The sequence below is a fragment of the Cydia fagiglandana genome, chromosome 5 (genome assembly GCF_963556715.1).
Source record: "Cydia fagiglandana chromosome 5, ilCydFagi1.1, whole genome shotgun sequence".
Classification (NCBI taxonomy): Eukaryota; Metazoa; Arthropoda; class Insecta; order Lepidoptera; family Tortricidae; genus Cydia; species Cydia fagiglandana.
Window position 1 is genome coordinate 3,650,550 of NC_085936.1, and position 27,344 is coordinate 3,677,893.

The 27,344-nt window shown below is 38.0% G+C and overlaps 1 protein-coding gene across 2 annotated transcripts; it reads left to right on the top strand.

The window, feature by feature from the left end:
* On the top strand, nucleotides 1-26,733 carry LOC134664268 (calcium-binding mitochondrial carrier protein Aralar1). 2 transcript variants are annotated; one of them, XM_063520816.1, is made up of 14 exons: nucleotides 1-242; nucleotides 3,317-3,455; nucleotides 4,053-4,229; nucleotides 7,313-7,599; nucleotides 8,422-8,553; nucleotides 9,512-9,618; nucleotides 11,575-11,665; nucleotides 16,362-16,437; nucleotides 17,401-17,609; nucleotides 18,118-18,198; nucleotides 18,804-19,016; nucleotides 19,655-19,880; nucleotides 20,976-21,066; nucleotides 22,011-26,733. In XM_063520816.1, the coding sequence occupies exons 1-14, from the start codon at nucleotides 192-194 to the stop codon at nucleotides 22,180-22,182; spliced, it is 2,052 nt and encodes a 683-aa protein (XP_063376886.1). In that variant the 5' UTR covers nucleotides 1-191; the 3' UTR covers nucleotides 22,183-26,733. The 2 variants fall into 2 exon arrangements, with proteins under 2 accessions (XP_063376886.1, XP_063376884.1); XM_063520814.1 differs by lacking the exons at nucleotides 1-242; nucleotides 3,317-3,455; nucleotides 4,053-4,229 and adding an exon at nucleotides 4,758-4,857.
* The last annotated feature ends 611 nt before the right edge of the window (nucleotides 26,734-27,344 follow it).

The following is a 27,344-nucleotide window of genomic DNA, read 5'->3' on the forward strand; positions in this document are numbered from 1 at the left end:
CAAATAGTCGTTTTACAGCAAAGCCGGGCGATAGACGATCATGAGCACTGTGCGTGGATAACTTAAAATAGATTTGCCGTATTTTTAACGTGACGTGACGTCTTATCAGGGCAAACGAACTTGGTAGTTTCGGGTTTAGACATTAGTTTTTTTCTTTGCCCAAATTTCTTATAGTGACAAAAAACACTGTAATGTTTAAAACGTTGTTCGACTCTTTGATAACTCAGGCCAGCTGTCAAGAGGTGGGTAAGTTTTTGAATACAATGTATTTTCGTAGATTATTATAAGTGAAGATCATTATGTTAGTAAATACCGCAGTTAGGAATCGTAGGCGTGAGGTGTTTGCAGTGATTTTTGCGCTAATACGGCATCCTTGCCCTTGAGACGTCCGCCCTTGAACCTAATATCTTCACATACCTGTGTCGTGCGGCATTTGTTTGTTACTCATAACTACCGACTGCATCAGACTTAACAATCTAATGATAATGAACTTATGCAATCTACAGATATCTACGATAGGAACAACACTATTAGATGATAATATTCAACATAACCTTAACAAGAACCGTGACCTTAACTATTTAAATTTGGAACATACATTTCCATATTTTTTTAATATATTTGTTACTCACCAGTGCTACAGATGTTAATGAATACTAGTTTTTTTTTTAATTCTATTAAATTGGGAATACAAATCAATCCTAAACTTATGTTTGCATCACTAGGAGTGCACCAACATACAGCTGTGTTTGACTTTTGTATTATTGCTTCTATACACAAGATAACATTACTTATCAGTTACGTCAACTCATCCAATAATTATCAGCTCAGTTCAATTTGAGTCTTCACAACAAAATGACTTCACGTCGGGTAACTGTTCATCATTTATTTATTGTGCCATTTTAAGTTAAAAAATAAGTTATAAAAAGTTTTGTATCATAGAGTTCCTTTTTCAAATTCTTTCAAACTTTAAAACTGTTTGTTTAGTGATTGTGTTTAAGTGAAAGAAAGTGTATTGGAAAGTAGTTTTAAAATCTTACCGAATGAGTTCAAAATGTGTTGTGCTGTTGATTATTAATTAAAAGTTTTATTCCATTGTCATTGATAAGTAATCTTAATGTTTACTGCAGATTTTTGTGTTAACGTCTTCTTAATTCATTTGTCATTGCTATAAATCAAACAATCATTCAATTTATCGGTCAACTACTTGTATCAATAATTGTCTGTATTTTGCTTTTCAATTGTTTCATTCTAATAACGTTCTTATACATGGAACTTATTACATAACCTCAAACATGATATGAAAATATGTCACGCGTAGGTAGGATGTGTTAGATAAGATAATGGAGTTATGCTGTAATATAGTTCTCACCATAACATTTGACATTAACTCATGGAGAAATACAAGGTTGATTGATAACTCTCCAATAACATGGTTTGACTGTTGTCATGTGATAATTTGTGACATTTTCAACTAAAAGGTACCACATTGTTGGTTGTTGATAATGTTGATTTCAAATTGAAGCTATACTCATACTCATACTCATTTTTTATTGGTAATAGGTAATTACATGTCAGCTTACATAACTAGTACAAATAACATAAAAAAAAAATTAAATGAAAAAATACATTAGCTACTTGCGTAGATTTCTATTTTTATCATTAATATTTCGCAGTCAGAAAATCTTCTCTATTATAGAACAACTGCTCAACAAGCCAAGCTTTAAGTTTATTTTAAAAAATTAACAAACTAGGTGCGTCTGTTATTACTGTTGGTAGATTATTATACACAGAGGGGCCCATGTCATGTATAGTTTTTGCCATCTTTGCTAAGCTACGAGGCACTGTTGCTAGTTTGTGCCCGTATCGTGTAATACGGTCGCTATTGTCACCCCACCTGTGGTATTTATCTAAATTCTCTCACGTGTATGAGGCTATTTGCTGTATCAAGAGACCTGGCAACTATATGGAAATGGAAATGGCACGTTATTGACAACCGACAATAAGCACCCTTTTGGTTGAGAATAATACATATAATTGGCTATGAAGATTGGGTGTTGATGTAATGTCATTTAACAAGAAGCATTCACATAGGTGAATCCATTTCTAATAACTTGTATTGCTTGCAATAAATAGTTGGAAGTATTCAGGATTTCAAAAGTTATGGTTTAGTTTTTAAATCAGCTGTTGTAGATATAGTTTTATCAAGAGTCACTTGTGTGTTTTAGAGAGAATCATTCCGTTTTTTTTTTTATAAAATTACTATAACTCCAAAAAGAGGGACGAGTATATTGAGTATAACTTTTTATTCTACTGTTCTTACATAATTCATGTACCTGCAATAATATGTCACTCTTCGAAGGCCGCAAAAATATGTGACACACTCTTATGGCTCTACAAATAAGATCGTGTGACATATGTTTGCGGCCTTCATTGTGTAACATACTATTGCTGTTGACTGTACCAGACTGTATCTTTTAATCTGTTCCTATCATTTCATTACAATCACAATGATGTGATTACCAAAATCTAGTTTAAACTAAAATTTTAGTGTAAGTAATTGAATGAAGATAAGATAATTGCAATGCAACGAATAGTATTGATAAAATTATTGTGTAACAAATCCCAAAACAGCTTTTGAAAGTTTAAGGTAAAATTCCATTATTTATTCATAAGTTTCCATTATATATACTGGAGTAATCAAATTGAAATATTCATTTTCCCATAAGGAATTTTACATTTCTGGGCTTTATAGATGCTTTAAAATGCAATAATAGCTCACCATCAGATTGGCTATATGCATGTATGCCATAGACATTTTAAATAACTAGACTTTGATAATACGCCCCATAAGGCCCACAGTCTCGTCTGTATTACTTATTAAGTTTAATTAAATTTAAATGGTGTTCAATCAGAATAGATTTGCAATTGTTTTATTTTATTATATTTATAATATCAACTCTATATCCTACACTATAGGTTCAAATTTCACTGACAAATCACAGATTAATTTTTTTCCATGACTGAGCCATAGAAGGAAATTCTTAGTTAACTTAATGGTACTACTACTACTTCTCTGGCCCAGCAACCTGAAGTGGATCTTGGCCTCTGACACTAGATTTCGTCATTCAGCGGCCTGTTTTTTTTACAATTATGGCCTGGATGCGAGTCCTTTAAGCCAACAGTCGCTTGGATGTCACACAGTTCCAGAGATCGATCGATCCATCGGTACTTAGGCCTTCTGACTGGAAGTCTTCAGTTGGTTGCCCCAGATATACTTAATGGTATGTCATAATATTTTTTTCTATATTTCCAGGGGGCTGGTTACCTAAAAAGGGCCGACACAGACCGCCTTCATGAGATATTTCTGAAGTTCGCCACAGTAGAGAAGAATGGAGAACGCTTCATCACCAGTGAAGATTTTGTTAGGAAGTTCCTTGGATTATTCGACGAAAGTAAGTTGATTTTTAATTCTTGTTCTTGAAACCTTTGTGACACCTCACATTCAACTTGCCATATCGTTTAATGAATGTTGAAACAATTATATACATAATTACACATTCTTAGAACATGAGGTAGATTAGTTAGCTACTTAAAGTGTCATTCTATGGAATTTGCTAACTTTGTAAACAAACCGCCATATTGAAATTGTGTATGAATGATGAATTTAAAGTGTCATTCTGTGGAACTTGCTAACTATGTAAACAAAAGTCACTATGTAGTAAATTCATCATTCTTTGACAATTTCAATATGGCGGTTTGTTTACATAGTTATCAAGTTCCATAGAGTGACACTTTACTAGTGACTATTGTTTACATAGTTAGGATCAAGCAAAATAAATGTGACAATCTTTTAACTTTTTTTTTCGCTCGACAAGCTTAAGTACCTACCTATTAATGTAGGTCCAATATGGATTAAACAAATGCATAATTAATTACATTGATGGTCGATTGTGAGCAGTGCCAAAGTATTTTGTTTTTTAAATCTCCACTTAAAAATTACCGTTTTGTCTTGAAGATGTGTTATTTTAAACTTTCTCAATCTTTTCCAGATGACTTCAACAAAGATTCAGTTGAGCTCATTGCGGGCATCGTGGACATGGACAAGAACGGGCTCATATCGTTCCCGGAGTTCCAGGCCTTCGAGGGGCTGCTCTGCGTGCCCGACGCGCTGTATAAGACCGCCTTCCAGCTGTTCGATACTAACGGCAACGGACTTGTCGCTTTTGGTGAGATTTCTGTCATTTTAGAGATGTAAATTAGTAGTTCCAGATTTTTAATTTAATGAGTTCCACGCCTTCGAGGGGCTTCTCTGCGTGCCCGACGCGCTGTATAAGACCGCTTTCCAGCTGTTCGATACTAACGGCAACGGACTTGTCGCTTTTGGTGAGATTTCTGTCATTTTAGACTTAAATTTGTAGTTCCAGATTTTTAATTTAATGAGTTCCACGCCTTCGAGGGGCTTCTCTGCGTGCCCGACGCGCTGTATAAGACCGCCTTCCAGCTGTTCGATACTAACGGCAACGGACTTGTCGCTTTTGGTGAGATTTCTGTCATTTTAGAGACTTAAATATAAGTAGTTCCAGATTTTTAATTTAATGAGATCCACGCCTTCGAGGGGCTTCTCTGCGTACCCGACGCGCTGTTTAAGACCGCCTTCCAGCTGTTCGATACTAACGGCAACGGACTTGTCGCTTTTGGTGAGATTTCTGTCATTTTAGAGATGTAAATTAGTAGTTCCAGATTTTTAATTTAATGAGTTCCACGCTTTTGAGGGGCGGCTTTGCGAGCACGACGCGCTGTATAAGACCGCCTTCTAGCTGTTCAATACTAACGGCAACGGACTTGTCGCTTTTGGTGAGATTTCTGTCATTTTAGAGACTTAAATTAGTACTAGTAGTTCAATATTTTTACTTTAATAAGGAGTAACATGCGTTTGAGGGGCGGCTCGTGCCCGATGCGCTGTATAATGGCTCCTCTACACGATGGGCCAACGCCGGCCACTCCAAGGGACGCAGCCATGCGGTAGAATGAGATAGCAATATCACTTGCTCCCTCTAACGCATAAATGCCTCCCTTGGAGTAGCCGGCGTTAGCCCATCGTGTAGAGGAGCCATAAAACCGCCTTCCAACTCTTTAATACTAACGGCAACGGACTTGTCGCTTTTGGTGAGATTTCTTCCATTCTATCTTAGAGGTTAGAGACTTTCTGCAGTTTTTTCCGTGAGAGTAAATTCTGAGATGATTTAATTTTTATAATTAGATCATGTTGTTGGAGGGGTCACATCAAACCCGGGGTCGCGGCAAACCTCGACGGCGTTGGCGAGATGACCTTGACGCCTTTGATAGGTACTGGTGGGAGACGGGTCAAGACAGGGATACGTGGAAAGGGAGGAGGGAGGCCTTTCATTGCCCAGCAGTGGGACACTCTAGGCTCATATAAATATAAATAAATTAAATCATGGCGATCATACAAAAGAACAACGAGTATGTTTCATTGCACAAAATAATTAAATTGTACATGAAATGTATTATTGTACAATTTTTATTCGAAGTCACCTGGCATACAATTATTATGCATTCTTACTTTAGCGTCCCTAGCTACGCGATTGGCCTTAATAGGATAATGTTAGGTATCCTAGTGGTCTGTAATAGCAATGCATTCCGATCTAGATATATCTGAAAGTAACTAGTCTTAACCGATTGTGTTACCTACTACATAAAGGCAAACCACTTTTGGAACATTCCCCTGGATTACTATTTCTATCGATGAACTATTAAGCCCTTTTATTCTGAGTTAGAGTATGTCTTTTAGCTCAGTGTGCCGCTTGGCAAAGGCTTCCTTCAGCTCCTTGCATTGGGGTCTGTCGTGGACCGCTCTTCTACATTCGTGAGTTTGAGTCTATCATAGACTAGGAATCCTCTAGACCGAGTTTAGAGCAATTATTTCATGCAACCGATGATGCGCGGGACGAGGTGAGCGAAGTCCCGTGCCGTGATTGGTCCGTTCAAAGACACGGACGTCACACAAAGACACTTTCGACTCGAACATGGAGTAAAATTACCATATGCGTGGCAGAGGGGGTAGCGCGACTATGCTCGGTCTGGAGGATGTTTTGTCTGTGGAGTCCAACCTCCCATTATGTTCGATTACCATTTTTTTACGAAAACTCAACTTTTTTCGCGTTAGAAAGATGTGAAGGCGCGGTAATATTTTAATCCAAATAGGAATCAGTCATACTTGAGATTATTTCATTACTACATACTACATCGCATAAGTTTTCGATAAAAACCCTCATGTTCAATCTTGCGAAATTATTTCTTATGCTTATAAAACAACTACTTAATGAAGAGTTTCGGTTTGCCACTGTAAAATTTGCATGCCAATCCATGAATCTCATCGGACCGAAAATTAAATAAACCTACTTTTTGCTTACAGAGTTCGGGTGGAATACTTAACATATTATATTATTATTATTCAGAGCCCACTGTCCCACTGCTGGGCAAAGGCCTCCCCCCCCCCTCTTCTACCACTCGTCTATGTTTAGTGCTATATCTGGCCAGCCTCTCAAGAAGGAGTCCAAGTTATCCGAAGCCGACGAGGCCTGCCGGCTCCCGGTTAGACTCGTGGGGCTCCCACTCTCTGGTTAACTTGGCCCACGAGTCTTCCGGCATTGGGCAGACTTCATTATAAGGCCAATGAAATTATTATAATATTCCTTTATCAAGATAGCCTCGCGTCTTATATCAAAGCCACTTTGATTGTAGTTATTGTAAGCCAATTTCACGTAGTCACGTACTTCTTATAATATTAGCTAACATTATGTACAGAGATTTTCCTATATTTATGTGACCTTTTGAAATCGAACAGCTAATATAATGGGGTTGAATTGTAGCTCTTTTGAACCAATGTCTTTATAAACAAGTACACGTCATGGTTATGTAACTGATGACGTGATGACGCTTATACTTGGATTCTACTAAAATGTGTTTCAACTTTCAAGATTTCTACACATTATTATGGACTAAAATAGGATTTAAATGTATCCATAAAAACCAATTTTACAATAATTTTAAATTATACAGAAAAACTTGTAGAACAGTTCGCAATTTATAAGTTCGCAATTTGGAATTTGGAAAATGAAAATATTACAAAATTAATTGTTGTAATCACACATTAATTTTGTGTTTTCAAGCTAACATTTATATTTTGACAATAATAGACTCCTATGGTCTTGTTTCGGATGCAATTATTCGGAGCACCACTTCATATTTAACCTTACTTAATCTTACCCATTATTTTAACTTCCAGACGAGTTCGCGGAAGTCATGCAAAAGACGGTCCTGAACAAGAAGCTCCCATTCAACATGGAGAGTACCTTTGTTCGCCTCTACTTCGGCAAGGATAAGAAACGGCTGGTCACATACCCCGAGTTCAGCCAGTTCCTCCACGACTTCCACGAGGAGTACGGAGTGGAGGCTTTCAAGAAGTGCGACAAGGATGGAAGCGGGTTCATCAGTGCGGGGGACTTTAAGGATATCATGCTGTCCGTTAAGAGTCATCTGCTGACGAAGGAGATGAAGAATAAAGTTATTAATGTAAGTAGCTTCTTTATTACCTAATAGGGAGTATTACTGCAATGTTATGCCGCCCGAGTGCAGCACTAGCACAAACCGTACACCATAGAGTAATTATAAACAGTTTTTGACAAGTATTAACAGATTTTTTTTTTATATTTATCATGGGAGTTTTAGCAATGCGGCTGAGCCACCCCCGTAATACAAAATATACATGTCTATAACTACATCATACAGATTCTTTGTTATAAATAAATATGACATTGATGCAGCAAGGCGGTTTTAGGGTTCCGTATCCAAAGGGTAAAAACGGAACCCTATAGTTACTAAGACTCTGAGGTCCGTCTACGTCTGTCTGTCACTAGGCAGGTTTATGAGATACATCTCATGAACCGTGTTAGCTAGGCAGTTGATCTACTTCTTTCGTATTGACATCTTTTTAGGGTTCCGTACCCAAAGGGTAAAACGGGACCGCTGTCCGTCCGTCCGTCCGTCTGTCCGTCTGTCTGTCACCAGGCTGTATCTCACGAACCGTGATAGCTAGACAGTTGAAATTTTCACAGATAATGTATTTCTGTTGCCGCTATAACAACAAATACTAAAAACAGAATAAAATAAAGATTTAAGTGGGGCTCCCATACAACAAACGTGATTTTTGACCAAAGTTAAGCAACGTCGGGCGTGGTCAGTACTTGCATGGGTGACCGTTTTCTTTTTGCATTTTTTCAGTTTTTTTTTTTTTGCTTTATGGTACGGAACCCTGCGTGCGCGAGTCCGACTCGCACTTGCCCGGTTTTTTTTCCATATTTCAGTCAGTGTACAGTAATTTATTTTCTATTACAGGCTACCGGCTTCCCTCAAGGCTCAAGGAAAATTAGCTTCCCCTACTACATGGCGTTCAACTCTCTGCTCAACAATATGGAACTTATCAAACGAGTGTATCTGAATGCTACCAACGGCCATCGCACACAAGAGGTTTGTATACTGTATACATACACACTGTACTGTGTACACACACTGCACACTGCACACACAGCACAGCACTGCTGTGTGCACACTGTACTGTTTGTGTACTGTGTACATAGGTATAGAAAGATCAGCTTCCCTTACTACGCCGCGTTCAGTAACATGCGTTCAACTTTGTGCTCAACAATATGGAACAACTTATCAAGCGCGTGTATATGTGTCACAAGAGGTGTGTAAACGATATAGGCATATACAGGATGATTTCTGGGTCGTGATCCAGAACCATTTTTTCTGACTCTGTAAATGATCCACATTATCATATGGTAGTATTTGATTAAAAGATAATTACTTTAATTATTCTTATTTTTCAACTAAAATTAATGTTATACTAAGTAATTATGGTCACCCTATGACTTTTGACATACGCTGTATGGAAAGCGACAAGACGTCACATTGAGTAGGGTTACCAAATTGTATGCAAAAATATTTTTTCCTACTTGTCATCTGGAAAATAATCATCATTATTGGTGATAAACAATAATTAACAACATTATTAGGCTCATCTTTGAATTCGGTATGTCTGGCTCTCTTGCTCCACGACCCCGAAATCACCCTGTATATGGTGTCCCGTGGTAGATTCCCGATTTCAAATTCAAATAATTTTCGATAGTGCGAAGGAGACGCAGTGGGTTTTTTAGGGTTTCGTAGTCACCGAGAAACCCTTATAATTATGTAGTTTCGCCATGTCTGTCTGTCCGAGGCTTTGCTCCGTGATCGTTAGTGCTAGAAAGCTGCAATATGGATACATTAATCATGCATGGCGACAGAATGGTAAAATAAAAATTACAAGATTTTATATTTATTTTTTCGCAAACCCAATCGTGTGGGGTGGGGTACTCGGACTGTCTATACCTACCTATCCTAATGCAAAAGAAAGTTGTAATAATGTTCTGTTCTTAATTTACAGGTGACCAAGGAAGAGTTCCTACACTCCGCACAGATGATGAGTCAAATCACGCCGCTAGAGGTCGACATATTATTCTTCCTGTGTGACACCATCAACCATACCAATGGGTTAGTTTAACATATATATTATAACTATTGTAGACGCCAAAGGATCGTTCCGATGAGGCCATAAATCTTTAGCTCGGCCCTGCCCCTTTTCCTACCTGCTTGTAGGGATGCATGTCGCAACCTTCGCAGATTATCGATGGTGGTATTTATAATAATAATTGGTTATGTTCGTTCTGAACGCATTGTACAATATACCTATGCTGATAATTTCTAACTTTGTAATAAATACCATGAAAAGAAATAACATAATAAATATCGATGAATAAAAACTAAAACAATAAACTTAATTTACATAGTTTTCGTCGTCGGAACTGTCGGTATCACTGTCATCTTGTAAATTTATTACTGAACTATTAAAAATATTAATGAAGCCATCGGTACTATAATAAATGCAGATGTATAATACTGTTTTATCGAGCAAGCGTAATTCATCGATAAGCAATATCGACTAGCCGCATCCTTGTTGACAGCTCGGTTTATTACCCCATCGGAACGATCGTTTGGCTTCTATTATAGCCAGTGAGCTGTAGACCTCACGGACCCAGAGCTTCGCCATTTAGAAAAAAATCTAAATAGTGAATCGACAAATTCCATGTTATTCGAACCTTAGGCCTAGCACATGATTGCCGTGACAGTATCTCGCGGCGATATAGACTACCCGTTTTTTTCTAACAATGTTAATAAAAGGGACACTGCGCCAATCATGTGCTAGCCCGGCAGCTCACCAAATTTCTTGAGAATCGGTTGAGAAATGCACAGTCAAGTTGCAGAGGGAAACAGTTGGCCTAGCGGAAATAACGGCGCTTTACCTACGCTTAGTATCTTCTTCTTCCTGGCGCTATCCCGGCATTTTGCCACGGCTCATGGGAGCCTGGGGTCCGCTTGACGACTAATCCCATGATTTGACGTAGGCACTAGTTTTTACGAAAGCGACTGCCATCTGACCTTCCAACCCAGAGGGAAAACTAGGCCTTTTTGGGATTAGTCCGGTTTCCTCACGATGTTTTCCTTATAAGCGACTGGCAAATATCAAATGATATTTCGTACATAAGTTCCGAAAAACTCATTGGTACGAGCCGGGGTTTGAACCCACGACCTCCGGATTGAAAGTCGCACGCTCTTACCGCTAGGCCACCAGCGCTTAGTATGTCATTAAAAAAAATTGAAACTTAACCTTTTTCTGGACACTTTGTATCTTAAAAGATACATACACTCTGTTTTATATTGTTTAGACGACAACGGTTTCATTCACTTGAATTTTTAGTCGCCATTGGCGACATGTGAAGTGAGTGAAAGCGTTTGTCGTCTAAGCGCCACTTGCACCATCCTACTAACCCGGGGTTTACCGGTTAAACCTGGAGTAACCATGGTTACCAATACAATTTCACACAGGGTTAACGGTTTAACCGCTTAACCTCGCGTTAGTGGGATGGTGCAAGTGACCCTAAGCGTCACTTGCACCATTCCACTAATCCCGGGTTAACCGGTTAAACCTGGAGTTACCATGGTTACCAGTACAATTTGACACTAAGTTAACTGTTTAACCGCTTAACCTCGGGTTAGTGGGATGGTGCAAGTGGCCCTAAACAGTTTAAAATATGTCTCACAAAAGTTTAATTTCTGTGTTATATATTTTTTGGCTTTGTCAGACTTTGTTTTGCTCTTTAATTTTCCAAGAAATGGTTTGAGTACGTAACATCATTTGATATCTTACCAGTTTCCTTTTTGATGAAGGAAAACATTGTAAAGAAACCGGACTAATATCAATAAGGCCAGATTTCCCTATGAATGATTTGTTTGTATGATTTAGTGACATATTTTGAAAAAGAATTCCATAACTCCCTGAGAAAAATGGGCTATAATTTCCGCTACGCCTGCTGATAATACCACGCTTTATTAGGAAGTGCGATGAAATAGTAATTTGATACACAACTAACCAAAATTTTACTTTTCCAGACGAATCGTGTACAACGATCTAAACTCGATAACCCCCGAGCAATACTTCAAACAAGTTACCCGACGAGTCGCCGAAATAAAAGCTGTGTCCGTAAGTATATCTCTCTCACAACAAGCTATCCTCCTCTAACGCAGCAACGGACCAATGTATGTGTAGTGAAATATAGGCCTTAGGGTTCATCCAGAAATCATGTGATACTATGGGGCAGGGGTAAAAGTATCAAAATATCACGTGTTATTTTTCGTTCATGGCACGAAATGAAAAATTAAGTAAAAATTATTTTCCTAATAAAATACACCAAATGGGACAATCAAACTATGCTAGTATAATGCCCAATGGCTGACGGATATAATAACAACAAAAAAAGTCGATCCAACCCAAATACCTATTACCAAAGGGGATCAAAATAAACACAAAATTTGATCACGACTTTCAGACCTTTAAAAAAACCGGCCAAGTGCGAATCGGACTGCGTATTATCATTACACAAAAAACGGCAAACCAAATCACGTTTGCTCTATGAGAGTCCCACTTAAATATTTATTATATTCTGTTTTTAGTATTTGTTGTTATAGCGGCAACAGAAATACATCATCTATGAAAATTTCAACTGCCTAGCTATCACGGTTCATGAGATGCAGCCTAGTGACAGACAGACAGACAAACTGACAGCGGATCCTAGTAATAGGGTCCCGTTTTTTGCTTCGTCGTAAACACCATGATTTCTGGATGAGACCTTATGTGTATAGTTATAAGGTTGGGATTTGGGAACATCACTAACTCTAGCTGTTTTTTAATCGCGCACAAAGGAGGAGGTAACTATGATGAGACCTAGATATATAGATCTTGTCGACAGAATGCTGGTAAGTCAGGTCATTGAAGTTACCATGTATTTTTTGTATTTTCCGGTAGTTTTACAGAACTGTGTCCTAAAAGCCCACTTTCCTACTCATAGTAAGCCCACTGACCCCACTATCCTACTCATAGTAAGCCCACTGACCCCACTGTCCTACTCATAGTAAGCCCACTGACCCCACTGACCTACTCATAGTAAGCCCACTGACCCCATTGTCCTACTCATAGTAAGCCCACTGACCCCACTGTCCTACTCATAGTAAGCCCACTGACCCCACTGTCCTATTCATAGTAAGCCCACTGACCCCACTGTCCTACTCATAGTAAGCCCACTGACCCCACTGTCCTACTCATAGTAAACCCACTGACCCCACTGTCCTACTCATAGTAAGCCCACTGACCCCACTGTCCTACTCATAGTTCTTACTTCAGTGAAGAAATTGTTCAAAGATATATGGAGTGTCAGTTCTGTAGAACTACAAATTTACTGCTTAACTGAGATGGTTTGTATAAAGTTATGAGATGGCAAACTTAAATGGTTGACTGTATTTGACTTAAAATATAAGTAAAATTTAAATTCTTAAACGAGATGGTAACTAAGGAATCAAATGCATGACGAACAGTCGAAGTTAAGTAGTAGAGACAATTTAATTATTTTCCTTTCTATCTTAGTGAAGTTTATCTAAAGGGAAATTGGGACTGTGTTCTTTGGATTCACGAAATTATAGGTAAAGTTCAGTTTTTGAATTGCCTTAATCTATAATAAATATTTGCATAGACTAGGAATCCTCTAGACCGAGTTTATATAGAGCAATTATTTCATGCAACCGATGATGCCAAAAATGCGGGGGTGCGCGGGACGAGGTGAGCGAAGTCCCGTGCCGTGATTGGTCCGTTCAAAGACACGGACGTCACACAAAGACACTTTCGACTCGAACATGGAGTAAAATTACCGTATGCGTGGCAGAGGGGGTAGCGCGACTATGCTCAGTCTGGAGGATGTTTTGTCTGTGAAATATTTGTTCAAATTTCCCCTTTCTTTATTTTTCAGCACATCAAGATTAAGTGATGTTATGCATGCTTTAGCTTTAGTTAAAGTCTCACTCTTCCTTCCTTTCAATTTAATTATATCTTAATTAAGTACATTAAGCTAGTTCAAGAGTTTTTGTTAGCTTGATTATGTACTTATTCAGACACCTTTGTAAATTTTGAAACATGTTACATCATAAAACAACCGTTTTTATTTGTACCAATAGAGGGAGGCGTTTTGAATCCAAAGCTTTTTAAAAGGTTCCATAATGTAATCCTCAGTATAGCGAGGGGTTTTAGTGAACCTTGAGCCGTGTGAAGAATTCAAGTGCCTCTCTGAGATTAAAAAAAATATGGCTACCGTTTAACACACTGTTTTTCATTTTTCATACACGAAAATGTGCATATTTGCTTGAAACATTAAAAAAAAATCATTGTTAAATATTCATAATCACCTACCAATAAAATAAGACAATTCCATTGAGCTCGAACACCTTTACATTACAAAAATTGCTTGTGAATCAACAAAAACATTGTTAAATACACATTTTTACCTATCAATAAGACATTCATTCCTCAAAGTCACAACAACATATTACTACAGCACAACTTGATGAGCGGACCAGGTCACATACGTAGATTTCCCCAATCTAGGCGGCCAAAAACATTTTATCGTATAATCGAGTTTAATATGGGATATTTAATAAAAAAACCTTGTATTCTTTTATAATTAAATATTATTTCAATAAATAAGTAAAAAAAAAGTAATAAATTTTTTTATATAAAAAATTTATATCAAAAATTAATTTAAGCTATAAAAATACACTTTTGCATCTTAGTCATTTTCATATACAGTATAAAATAAATAAAAGTATACAAAAAACATAAAATTTACAGAATATGAGAATACTTTTATTATTTATTCGGCTCAGCAGCCATTAATAATTCCATTGCTTCGCTGGAAAACGTCTTGTGTGCCCTTTTGTTTTTGGTCCTCGTACTGCTCAAAAGTGGGTCCGAGGTTAGCAGTAGCCTGTGGCAAATGTCCAGGTTACACGCTTCCCTAGAAAACTTTCTCGCATAGTTTTGCCTGTAACTCCGAAAATGCTTATTCCGGGCTTCTGCCGCTTCCTCAGACAGTTGACCGATTGGCAATATCGCACTTTCTATAATTTTCGCACCATGTATTAATACTTTGTGCATAGTTGGCGTCATGGGATGCCAACCATATTCATTAACAGCTTACACAGCTTAGCCGTGTCCAAGGCATATGCGTCGATGGTGCGATTGATTCTGATTCCTTATTACAGCATTTCTTGTACTTAGTGGCTCGTGTTGGAGAATTCGTTATTTCCTTGAGGACTTTTGAAGCATCTCTTTTTCCACCTGTTTGTAAACACACTTGTGCAGCATGGACTATGATATCATCATCTACAGTAGCTCGGATTTCTTCTGTTTTCCTCCTTTTGGTCCGTTCACTCGATTCCGCAAATAATTTGTTGGGACGACCCTGCCGATGAATCGTTTCACAAGGGATTTCGAAGGTTCCTTCCAACCAAGCCTGATTTTGAGTTAAAAACAGATCTTCTCTCCTCTTTGCAGTTATCCACCTTTGCTTTATTTGTGCCTTAAAGTTCGAAAACTTACGTTTGAGGTTCTTTTTACTTTCTTCGGTGTGGCCATAACACTCCAAGAGATTATTTTCCAATTTCTCCAAATTTTCACTGAAACTTGGTAAATTCTGTTCTTTTATATGTTCATACAAATATTTACGAGTCACTTCTTTAATACCAGAAGCACTGGATAACTCTGAAATAAAAAAAACGAATTATGTTAAAGTAGAAAAATGTGAAGACGTTTTAGAGTTTTTGCCCTGTTAACTTAGATTGGTTTAGAAATTGCGAGTAGCACGTAGTAGCAGCCGTTTTCACCGGTTTTGTTATGTTTAATATGTAACCAAAATTTTAAAATATTAATGGTCGCTGAGACGGACTAAAATGCATTTCAAAACAACCTTTAAACTTTGATAACTAAGAAAAAGTATCATTAAAAAAGGTCTCAACTTTAACTTATCATTTAGTATGAAAATAAGGTGAAAAGAATAAATTTTATGAAGCAAATACATAGATTCTTACCTGAATTATTAGAATCCATCACGTTAACGTCACTTTAGATCGTAAAAAAATAATTATGAACTTTGTAAGTAAGAGTAAATTTAACGCGCTTAAAACTGATATGCACACTGCTAGCGATGATCTAGTTTTGAATACCTGTTGATAAGCACATGCTTTATCAAATAAGTTAAATAGGGTGGGGGTGGGTCCCCAGGGGCCAAATTCGACATGTACAACTGTCAGATTTCGCATCCACGTCAAATCAACAGTTGATTTTATTCCATACTGAGTGTTGATTCCATCAGCGGTGGATAATATCATTTGGTACAACCAAAACTCAACCCTGAACTAAGGGTGGTTCGGTTTGGTTTGCTTGTCACCCTAACTGTTGATTGTTAATGTCAAATTTTGACATTGTACGTATTCGAGAACTTATGATTTTTCCCACATCAACGGGAGATCAACACGATACGTCAAACGTCGCTTGTCGAATAGGGGTCCAGGAATGTCAACTATATAAGGTAATTAGTAAATTATACCGATAATGAATTTCACTAATTGGACTTTTGGCCGCCTAGATTGGGGAAATCTACGTATGTGCAGGTGTTCAAAATGATCTTCACGCGACTTTATTGTTAACAGAATAAGAGCGCATCAAGGTAATTTTGAACTACTCGCGCGCTTAGCAACTTCTGCTGCTGACTGTACCACATAATATTTTCATTTACATATTTATATTATTAGTAACTATTAGTAGCTGGGTTTATGTGCATGTCTGCTTGTTGCAGAGTCCCGCAGACAGAAGTTTCTTCATCCAAGTGTTGGAACAGACCTACCGTTTCACGCTGGGTTCTATCGCCGGTGGTAAGTGGAATAACTTTTCTTCTCTTCATCATCTTCCTCGCGTTGTCCCGGCATTTTTCCACGGCTCATGGGAGCCTGGGTCTGCTTGGCAACTAATCCCAAGAATTGGCGTAGGCACTAGTTTTTACGAAAGCGACTGACATCTGACCTTCCAACCCAGAGGGTAAACTAGGCCTTATTGGGATTAGCCCGGTTTCCTAACGATGTTTTCCTTCACCAAAAAGCGACTGGTAAAAATCAAATGATATTTCGTATATAAGTTCCGAAAAACTCATTGCTACGAGCCGGGGTTCGAACCCGCGACCTCCTGATTGAAGGTCGCACTCTCTTACTGTTAGGCCACTAGTGCCTTGGAATAACTTTTCTTTTCTTATCCTCTGAAATAGGGGTCTTATCTATGTATAGAGTTGACAGACGTTTGACCTTGTGGCCGATTAGCGCTGTAATTCCAAATATAGCACTTTTCGTACGATACACGTGCGAATAGTTAATTCGCAAATCGTGTCGGTTTAAAACACTCCATTCGGTCGTGTTTTATCGCCACTCGTTTCGAATTTCCTCTGTGCCGCAGTTGTAACGTAAATAACTTTTAAATAAGAGGAGAGAGGACTATAAAAATCGAGAAAAGGTAGGTAGTGCCCTTGCGCTTCGCTTTGCTCATCTGGGCAGGGGCCGTGCTCCCAGATATTCATTTTATGATCATGTGTCTTTAACCCTTTCATTCTGCTTTTACCCGACTTTGAAGAATCAAAGGTTGCCGTAAAAAGTTCGGTTTCGAAACCGGGTTTTACTTGCCATTATGCGCTGAAAAAATAGACAGCGAGAAAGCGGACCAATCTTAATAAGGCCTTGTCTGCTCTCTCAGACGGCAATAAGAAACAATAATGATTTTGTCAGTCAGCGAACCGTTAAACATGTCGAGAAAATGTAGAAGTTTAATGGAATTTAACCTTTTCTTTCTAGCGGTGGGTGCTTCAGCCGTATACCCCATCGACTTAGTAAAAACCCGTATGCAGAACCAACGTACAGGCTCCTTCATCGGTGAAGTGGCCTACCGCAACTCCTTTGACTGCTTCAAGAAGGTCATTCGGCATGAGGGCATATTCGGCCTATATAGAGGACTCGTGCCTCAACTCATTGGTGTGGCTCCTGAGAAGGCCATTAAGCTGACGGTGAGTGATAAAATAATGTGCTTCAGGAAGGACATTCGACATGAGGGTATATTCGGCTACATTTAACCAAAAACCCTGTAAAACATCTATGAAATGATTGAAAGCTATCAATACAACTGACAAAACTTTATTTTAAAGATACCTAGAATTCAACGGGCATTAGTAATGAACTTGAAAGGGTCGCCACAATAGATTACTTGGTCGACGTGGCAGTGGCACTCAAAAAAGCGCACAACATTACAATAATAAAGCCTCCTAGGAAGGGTACAGGGAAAGTCGTATTCTTTCTTTTAGAGCAACGATATATTGTTATTGTTCAAAGACCACATTAATGGTAACATTCCATTTCTAACCGCAGCTGCACTCCCGGTACTGAACGCGTCGCTGTCATTGTCAATTTCCATACTAAAATGAACAGTAATGCAGCTGCGGTTACCCTTAACCGTCCAAATTCTTCTAGAGCTTATATTGTAAGAAATGTTATCTACATAAATGTTGTTTGTTTCAGGTAAACGACTTGGTTCGTGATAAGTTAATGGACAAGAACGGAAATCTTAGCATTTATGCTGAAATCTTTGCTGGTGCATGCGTAAGTATAAAGTCGGGGAATGCTTAGACTAACGAGTAGGTAATAAGCTCGCCTGAGACGGGAATTTCTATGATTTTTCCTTTATTTAAATAGTGCTTCTGAATATAAAATCCTTCTTTATTCTTTAAATAAATACAAGTATACGTTTACAGCTCTAGATATGCCAAAACACTTATACTCTTAATACATAGTCATAACTATCTCTAGGATCTTTATTTAACTTTACATTATGTATAGATTAAAAAAAGGCCTGAAACTATCGGCCTCTTCGCGTTATCCCGTCATTTTTGCCACGGCTCATGATTTGACGTAGGCACTAGTTTTTACGAAAGTGACTGCCATCTGACCTTCCAACCCAGAGGGGAACTAGGTCTTACTGGGATTAGTCTGATTTCCTCACGATAATTGCCTTCACCGAAAAGCGACTGGTAAATGTCAAATGTGAAATGATATTTCGTACATAAGTTCCGAAAAACTCATTGGTTCGAGCCAGGGTTTGAACCCGCGACCTCCGGATTTAAAGTGCGACCTCTTACCGCTAGGCCGCCAGAGCTTTTTACTGTGCTGTGCTGAATATAAAATCGCATATATATAATTTTTTCCAGGCTGGCGGTTCCCAAGTAGTATTCACAAATCCACTAGAAATCGTGAAGATCCGTCTACAAGTGGCCGGTGAGATCGCGGGCGGACAGAAAGTCCGGGCCTGGGCCGTGGTCAAGGAACTGGGTCTATTTGGCCTATATAAAGGCGCTAGGGCTTGCCTACTCAGAGATATGCCCTTCAGCGCGATATACTTCCCTTCCTATGCTCATGTTAAGGTATGTGTCTTTATTAATTCTTATTTTATACAAGTAATGGTACGTCATAAAATGGATAGAAAGTCCGGGCCTGGGCCATGGTCAAAGAACTGGGCCTATTTGGCCTATATAAAGGCGCTAGGGCTTGCCTGCTCAGAGTATACCTTTCAGCGCGATATACTTCCCTGCCTATGCTCATGTTAAGGTATGTTTATTAATTCTTATTTTATACAAGTAATGGTACGTCATAAAATGGATAGAAAGTCCGGGCCTGGGCCTTGGTCTAAGAACTGGCTCTATTTGGTCTATATAAAGGCACCAGGGCTTGTCCGCTTAAATATATGCCGTTCAGTGCTACTAGTGTTGTGGTGTTGCCTACATAATGCCCACTTCCCGATTTCCTATTGAGCTGAAATTTCGCATAAATATGTAAATCGAATGACAATGCAATATTATGATGACATGGATCATGGAGGTGATCTGATAATGGACACAGGAGGTGGTCAAGGGAACTCTGTGATAAAACAACGCAATACTGGTGTTGTTAAAATTTTCTCGATGAGTATTAGTTGCAAAGAAAAGTACAATCAATAAAAGCTTGAGTACAAAAAATGTTTTTTTTTTGCCAATAACACCACCGGATGAATTCTTTTTTCCAGGCGAAATTCGCCGATGAGAACGGCTACAACCACCCCCTCACCCTGCTCGCGGCCGGCGCCATCGCGGGCGTCCCCGCCGCCTCCCTCGTCACCCCCGCTGACGTCATCAAGACACGGCTGCAGGTCGTCGCGAGAACGGGACAGACTACTTATACTGGTGTGCTGGACGCCACAAGGAAGATATATGCGGAGGAAGGATTCAGGGCTTTCTGGAAGGGATCAGTTGGTGAGTAGTCTAGTGATAAAGTGATGTCTAAAGCGGAGGTCGTCACCCTCGCTGACGTCATCAAAACGAGGCTGTAAGTCATGGCACGGATGGGACAGCCGACGGAGCGGCAGCTGACTTACACGAGGCTTTATTTATACTTATAATTAATCATCAGAAAATTTATAGGATCACAGTTCGAGCATAAGTTCCTAACAACTTAACTTGGTCATTTAGAACTTGGATCTGTTGCTCTTTTATTGAAAGGCGTGTGATCCACAGACAAGACATCCTCCAGACTGAGCATGCTCTACCCCCTCTGCCACAATTTACTCCATTTTCGAGTCGAAAGTGTCTTTGTGTGTCGTCCGTGTCTTTGAACGGACCAATCGCGGCACGGAATCTCGCTCACCTCGTCCCCGCGCCCCAGTACTTTTGGCAGCATCGGTTTCATGAAATAATTGCTCTAAACTCCGTCTAGAGGATTCCTAGTCTATGGTGTGAACCAGTAATGTCGCTGTATTCAATCGCGATCGCAAGGACGATTGCATTCTTACAATTGGAATGGCGCCTTAAAGGACCCGTGGTTTTCATTGATTTTTGACAAGTTTTGAGTCGTATCTTCTTTTTTTGCACTACAGATAGAATTATAAGACAAACGGTTATCGGTTCTTCAATCTTTTATCTCCAGTTTTGTCCACCGGATTTTGAAAAAAAAAAAAATCTTATTTTTTAATGAATTTTTTAAACATTGTCTAAAAAAACACTTTTTTCGTATCTAGTTTGCAGTGAAGGATCTTACATGTACGAAATCTACATATTTGGGTTCGTCTTTGAAGTCTCGAAAATCGTGTCCAAAGTTTTAATTTTAAACTAATTAACACAAAAGTTATGGCCAGAAAACCAGTTTTTTAGCCTAAAATTGTTCAACTTTGATGCCTAATATCTCGAATACAGTGAACTTTAAAGTAAATATGGGATACTATATTGCTTAAAGCGGTTGCTGTTAATATGGTAAGCTACAAAAAACATTAGAAAACTAAGGGATTCAGATCGAAGGTCATTGGCGTGGGGAGCCCCTTAAATGTAACTATTTTAACTTTAACTTGTTTGCAGCCCGTGTGTTCCGGTCGTCGCCACAGTTCGGTGTGACGCTCGTGACGTATGAAATCCTGCAGCGTCTGTTCTACGTCGACTTCGGAGGATCGTGAGTATTTTCATATCACTATAGTTCGTTTTTTTTAGCATTAGAAAGAACTTGCAAGAAGTTAAGCGATCTTGACATGTCGCTTTTTAAAAATCAAAAACTATTACTTATGAAAGCAGAAGAATATAAATGATCGTATTAGATTCATAATTGTTACATATTTGCCGTAACTTATTTTTAAAATGTGTTTTTCAATTAAAAGACACATCAAGATTGTTTACCTAATTTCTAATGCTAAAAAAAACGAAGTATAATCAATAAGTAATGTTTCTTTAAACAAAAAGGTATTTAGATTACGAGCAACTGTTGTATTTCGTCTTCGGACCTTGAATTTTAAGACCTTATTTTATTCGGGATGCTTACTGCCTAATATGCATAGGTCAATAGACTTATCTACTAGATGCAAATTACAAGCTTATGCCCACAATATTTTTCTCTAACAGCAGCAAACACCTAAAATGATAAACAAATCGAAGTAAATACCGATACAAGAGTGAATCAATTTGGTTTGGAGATGTTTGCCTAGAAGTTAGCATTTAAAAAATACAACAGTTGTACTATATTGTATGAAAATTCATGACACTGTTATTAATATTATGATCCTACACACGAGCGCCGCTCGCCTAAAGCCTCGTTTCCATATCGCGCGGCAAACCATCGAACATTGCCTCGCGCGGCAGCCGCGCGCAATGGATACCGGGCTGCCGCTAATGTTCGATGGTTTGCCGCGCGATATGGAAACGGGGCTTTACGCTTTGAATAACTTAAACCTTGAATATCACGAAGAGTCTTTTATTTGACAAATGTAAGTGCTGGAGTAAAAAAAAATATTTGGCGTTACATATATGCCTATAGGCACCATGTACAAAAGGACCCTCTAGGCATGGAACATCACATACAGTTTCTAAAGAATATCGAGGAAATGTATTTCATTTTCTTTCCAGCCGGCCAACGGGCTCCGAGCTAACCGTGGCCACTTCTATCGAGGAAACCGTAAAGAAGCCACACCACATCGGCGGATACCAGGTCGCGATACCAGTCCTCACCGGTCTCGAGACCAAGTTCGGTATCTCGTTGCCGAGGTTCTCCTTCCCTAAGAACGCTCCCGCACAGTAAGCTAGCCTACGGAGGACAGAGAAATGGGTATGTTTTGTATAGTAAGATTGAATTTAAAGTAAACCGTATACCTTGAACTTAAGGTTGAATTTACGCTAAAAGCGGTCACAATATTATACGTGTTCTGGTGACTAATGTAAAGAGCTAATGTAGTGACATACCAGTGAGTATTAGGGTAAATTTGAGTCCACGTACAGTAGAAATGAGTCATTTCAAATCACAATTTTTCTGCGTGACGAAATTTTTGAATTATATTGACGTGCTCTGTAGAGTAATTCGTCAATAACTGGCCACTGTTTAATAACTAGCCATGTTATACTAAAAATACTATTTATTGAATGGTGGCCAGTTATTGGAACCTTATACTAAAATGAATTCTGTTTATAGTTGAATAGAATTAATTTTTAGTGTAAGGTAGCCAGTTATTGACGATTTACCCTATGAAGTGCGATTTTACGTCTTAATATTCATAGCCGACTCGGCTTCATGCAATGATACTGCCAAAACTACATTTATTTACCATTTTATGCTTCCATCTGCCACCAGAGCGTTAAGCAAATATAAATACATAACATAATTATTCAAATGAACACAAAATTGTTCGCACTTCGCATTTTTGATCAAAGTCCTATTTTAGATTTTATTTATAGTTGTAAGTAAATATCGAAACGAAGTCAGGAATACTGATATACTTTTTGTTATGATTATTAAATCAAGTGAAGTTAATTATGAATATAATTCAGTGTGAACTTTGATATTGAGATTGTACAGAGATTCGGAAAAGATGTTATCGCTTACATTTAATTTCGCATTTTCAAAGAAAATGCATACTGTATATGTATAACATGCGAATAGGTAGACATTTATGTATATGCATACGGGATGACATTTCATATGTGATAAGCAGTGATCGTACATTTTCCAGCATTTTTGGTGCAGCGGAGTGGTGTTAAGGGTATAAGGAATTTTTGTCGCAATTCTTGTATGGATTAATAAATGCCTATTTCCAAGCGACTTTTCGATACTTTAACCAAACTTTTACGGTGTGAAATGAGTATGAAAGGCACATTTCTTAAAAATATGGAGTATAGACTCTACTTATTAGAGTCAATAAATATGTGTTTATATTTTCACATTTATTTTAAAATCAAGAAACACCAATTTTAGTATGTGTTATTCCTTATCACGTGTAATGTCACCCTGTATAAACAAATCTTAAGGCCTGTGCACATCGGAGGCGTGTGCGTAGACGTGCACGTGCGCGTTGTAATATACAGATCCTTATGAGAGACGCCACACCGCTTGCGTGACCTATGCGTGCATGGTTCCAACATTTTAGCGCACTTACACGCAGCCGGTGTGCTCTGGCCTTTATTATAATCATGATCAATAAATATTGCAATAATTGAGTGACATTGACTGTCATTTGATACGCTACATTTCTTCCTAACTAGTATATTCTGCTAGCTCCTAACCTTTTTTGTTGCCAATTTAACATCAAAAGTCCATCCATGAGAGATTAGAGCTTAAATGTGTGTGTGTGTGTGTAATTCGCCAGTAACTGACCACCTGTTAGTAACTGGCCACCCTAAACTAAAACTGAATTCTATTCACCTATAAACAGAATTCATTTTAGTATAAGGTGGCTAGTTATTGAAGGCTGGCCAGTTATTGAAACCTTATACTAAAATGAATTTTGTTTAGGTATATAATTCATTTTTAGTTTAGGGTGGCCAGTTATTGGACGGTGGCCTGTTACTGGCGAATTACCCTATGTTGATTTTTATGCTAATTTTTTATCTTAAGCCGCTATTGCTTTAATAACTTCAAGTATAAAGAGGCATTAAACCTTAGAATAATAAAGCCTAGAAGATGAGTTCTAGCAAAGTAAAGCGATTTAACCTTTTGATCGCCAAAGACGTTAACTGTCGCGCGCAGCTATTTTCAACCTTATTTAAATTAATTAATTTATCAACCTTCGTCCATTTCGACTACGTTCAAGATGACACGCCGCACACGATTGGCTGGCGTTCAAATGGTTAAAATATGCTATGTCACAGTAGGGTAATTCGCCAGTAACTGGCCACCGGCCGATAACTAGCCATCCTAAACTAAAAATGAATTCTATTCACCTATGAACAGAATTCATTTTAGTGTAAGGTTTCAATAACTGGCCAGCCTTCAATAACTAGCCATCATATACTAACATGAATTCTGCATATAGGTGAATAGAATTATTTTTTAGTTTAGGGTGGCCAGTTACTAGCGAATTACCCTACTCACAGTATCCATTATCGATGGAGATCGTTGGATTTTTGTTTTTACGGAACTAGGTTTTATTGTTCTAAGTTCTAAACTATGTAATCATGTTATCTTTATGATATTAAAACTATATGCTTTTAAATTAAATATCACTGAACTAATCACGGTATTTCATATCAAGGATAATTTTATTACAAAAACACTTGTAAAATAATATAATAAACTTTAGCAATCTGTCAGCAATAAGTTATAGATTTAAAAACAATATTTAAAAAAATGTAATAACCCTCAAGCAAAAGTAGGCCTAAGATGGTCGCGCTTTCTTCGTCTATCATCGTGGCCACTTTCTAGTAAGTGGCTCGTTAGACGAGAAAAGTGCAGCCATCATATCTGTCAGGTTTTATTTTGAGCTTGAATTGTAAATTTATAATACTTTTGTGGTTTTAGTGAGATTTTACTTTGTAGATCTGTCAAGTACAAAAATACTTGTAAATATTGGTAATAAGAAGTTTTCCATTGTGAATACTATCTTCTACACGTTTAAACGTGTTAATATAAGCCTATGTATACGGTGTATGAAGGGAAATAAACCAAACCAATTTTAAGATATCAAATAATTATGTTCAAAAACATTTGTGTCGCTTCCAAGCAAAGTTCCACTTAGTCGCTTGTCATAAGGTCGCTGATTGGTTATTCGTATAAAGATACAAGCAAATCTCGTCCTTATGGTAAGCGACAACCTTTGACTAGACTTCGACACATTTATTTTAAGATCTTAAATGAGAGATTTAAGTGTAAGTTGGCGATTAAGTAAATTCTGACATTATTTTAACTGTGGTAATCACAGACTAAGTCTTGCACCAAAAGTATCTAAACTACATTTAAGTAACTATAACATAACCGATATTTATATGGATGACCTATTTTTTATGTCAATGCACAATTATATGCTATATTTAACTGAACTGCATCAATAAAAGAGAAGTCTACCTTAATAGAAACACAATATAACCTATGTATATTTAAAAAGCTTCATTTGTATGGTTATTGTGCTTATACACTTAATTATTTTTACAATAAGGTAGAAAATCAAATGTATCAGAACCTGTAAAAATAGTGTTAGGATGCGTTTCCACCAGAGATGTGCGAGAATGCGCAGCGAGAAGTGTGTTTGTTAAGAACCTATAGACTCACTTCATTTACCTATCCTCGCTCACTGGGCGTAACAAGCAAATCCCGCGCCACGCATCTTCACACATTTGTGGTGGAAACACAGCTTTAACCAAGGTGTAATTTGTGGTGGAAACACAGCTTTAACCAAGGTGTAATTTGTGGTGGAAACACAGCTTTAACCAAGGTGTAATTTGTGGTGGAAACACAGCTTTAACCAAGGTGTAATTTGTGGTGGAAACACAGCTTTAACCAAGGTGTAATTTGTGGTGGAAACACAGCTTTAACCAAGGTGTAATTTGTGGTGGAAACACAGCTTTAACCAAGGTGTAATTTGTGGTGGAAACACAGCTTTAACCAAGGTGTAATTTGTGGTGGAAACACAGCTTTAACCAAGGTGTAATTTGTGGTGGAAACACAGCTTTAACCAAGGTGTAATTTGTGGTGGAAACACAGCTTTAACCAAGGTGTAATTTGTGGTGGAAACACAGCTTTAACCAAGGTGTAATTTGTGGTGGAAACACAGCTTTAACCAAGGTGTAATTTGTGGTGGAAACACAGCTTTAACCAAGGTGTAATTTGTGGTGGAAACACAGCTTTAACCAAGGTGTAATTTGTGGTGGAAACACAGCTTTAACCAAGGTGTAATTTGTGGTGGAAACACAGCTTTAACCAAGGTGTAATTTGTGGTGGAAACACAGCTTTAACCAAGGTGTAATTTGTGGTGGAAACACAGCTTTAACCAAGGTGTAAGTACCGAGTACCGTTTGGCTGAAAACACATTTTGAAAAAGTTTACCTTCTTTCATTCTTATCGCACCGAAATGATTTTAAAGTGGATGGATGGGTGAATTGGCGAAATTTTTGAAATTATTTTTTTACTGATTTATTTTTTTAACATTTTTCTTGTATTGATGGAGCTGTGAGTCTAATCAAAATAAAGTTGAATATATACATAGTCTGTATTTTCCTCAATACAGAAACTATAGCGTACCTACATAAGTGTTGTATGACAACATTGTATAAATCGTAATAGGTATAACAAGTGATACAGCCGATGTGACTATATTTATTGATATTGTATATTTTTGTGTTAAAAATAAATCGATCGAGAAAATTAGTGCTGTATTTTTATTGACACCTTTAGTTAGAAGCCCTTATTTAACTAGCTATGTACCTATGTATGTAAGTATGTATCTATGTTTGTACGGGCTAGATCTTGCAAGGTAAATTTCTCTCACTTCCCAATTTCCGATCGAGCATATTTTGCATACATATGTAAATCGGCTGACAATGCAATATTATGATAACATCAAGCTGATCTGATGACGGTGACAAGAGATGGCCACGGGAACTCTGTGATAAAACAACGCAAACTAATTGTTTGGGGTTGTAGTACAAAATAAATAATAGTTACTACCGTACAGAAAGGAAACTTCCTACAAAACCGAAATCTGACCGCGGTTCAGGGTCGAATCATGGTGTCCCTTTCTAATAAATGGCACTATCCCTTTCGGCTATATAGGGTTGTCAAAATTCAAGCCATCTTATAATTATGTGGTCGTGCATAAAGGGACGTCAAGTTGTGTCAACCCTAATAATCGCTTGGAACAAAGCTGAGCGGAACAGGCCGCGTAGCCAAGATGCCAATCGCTCACGCTCCGTAGCGATCGAAACGCAACTGTCACTGTCGCGCTAATATGGAAGAGTGATAGAGAGACATAAAGCTTT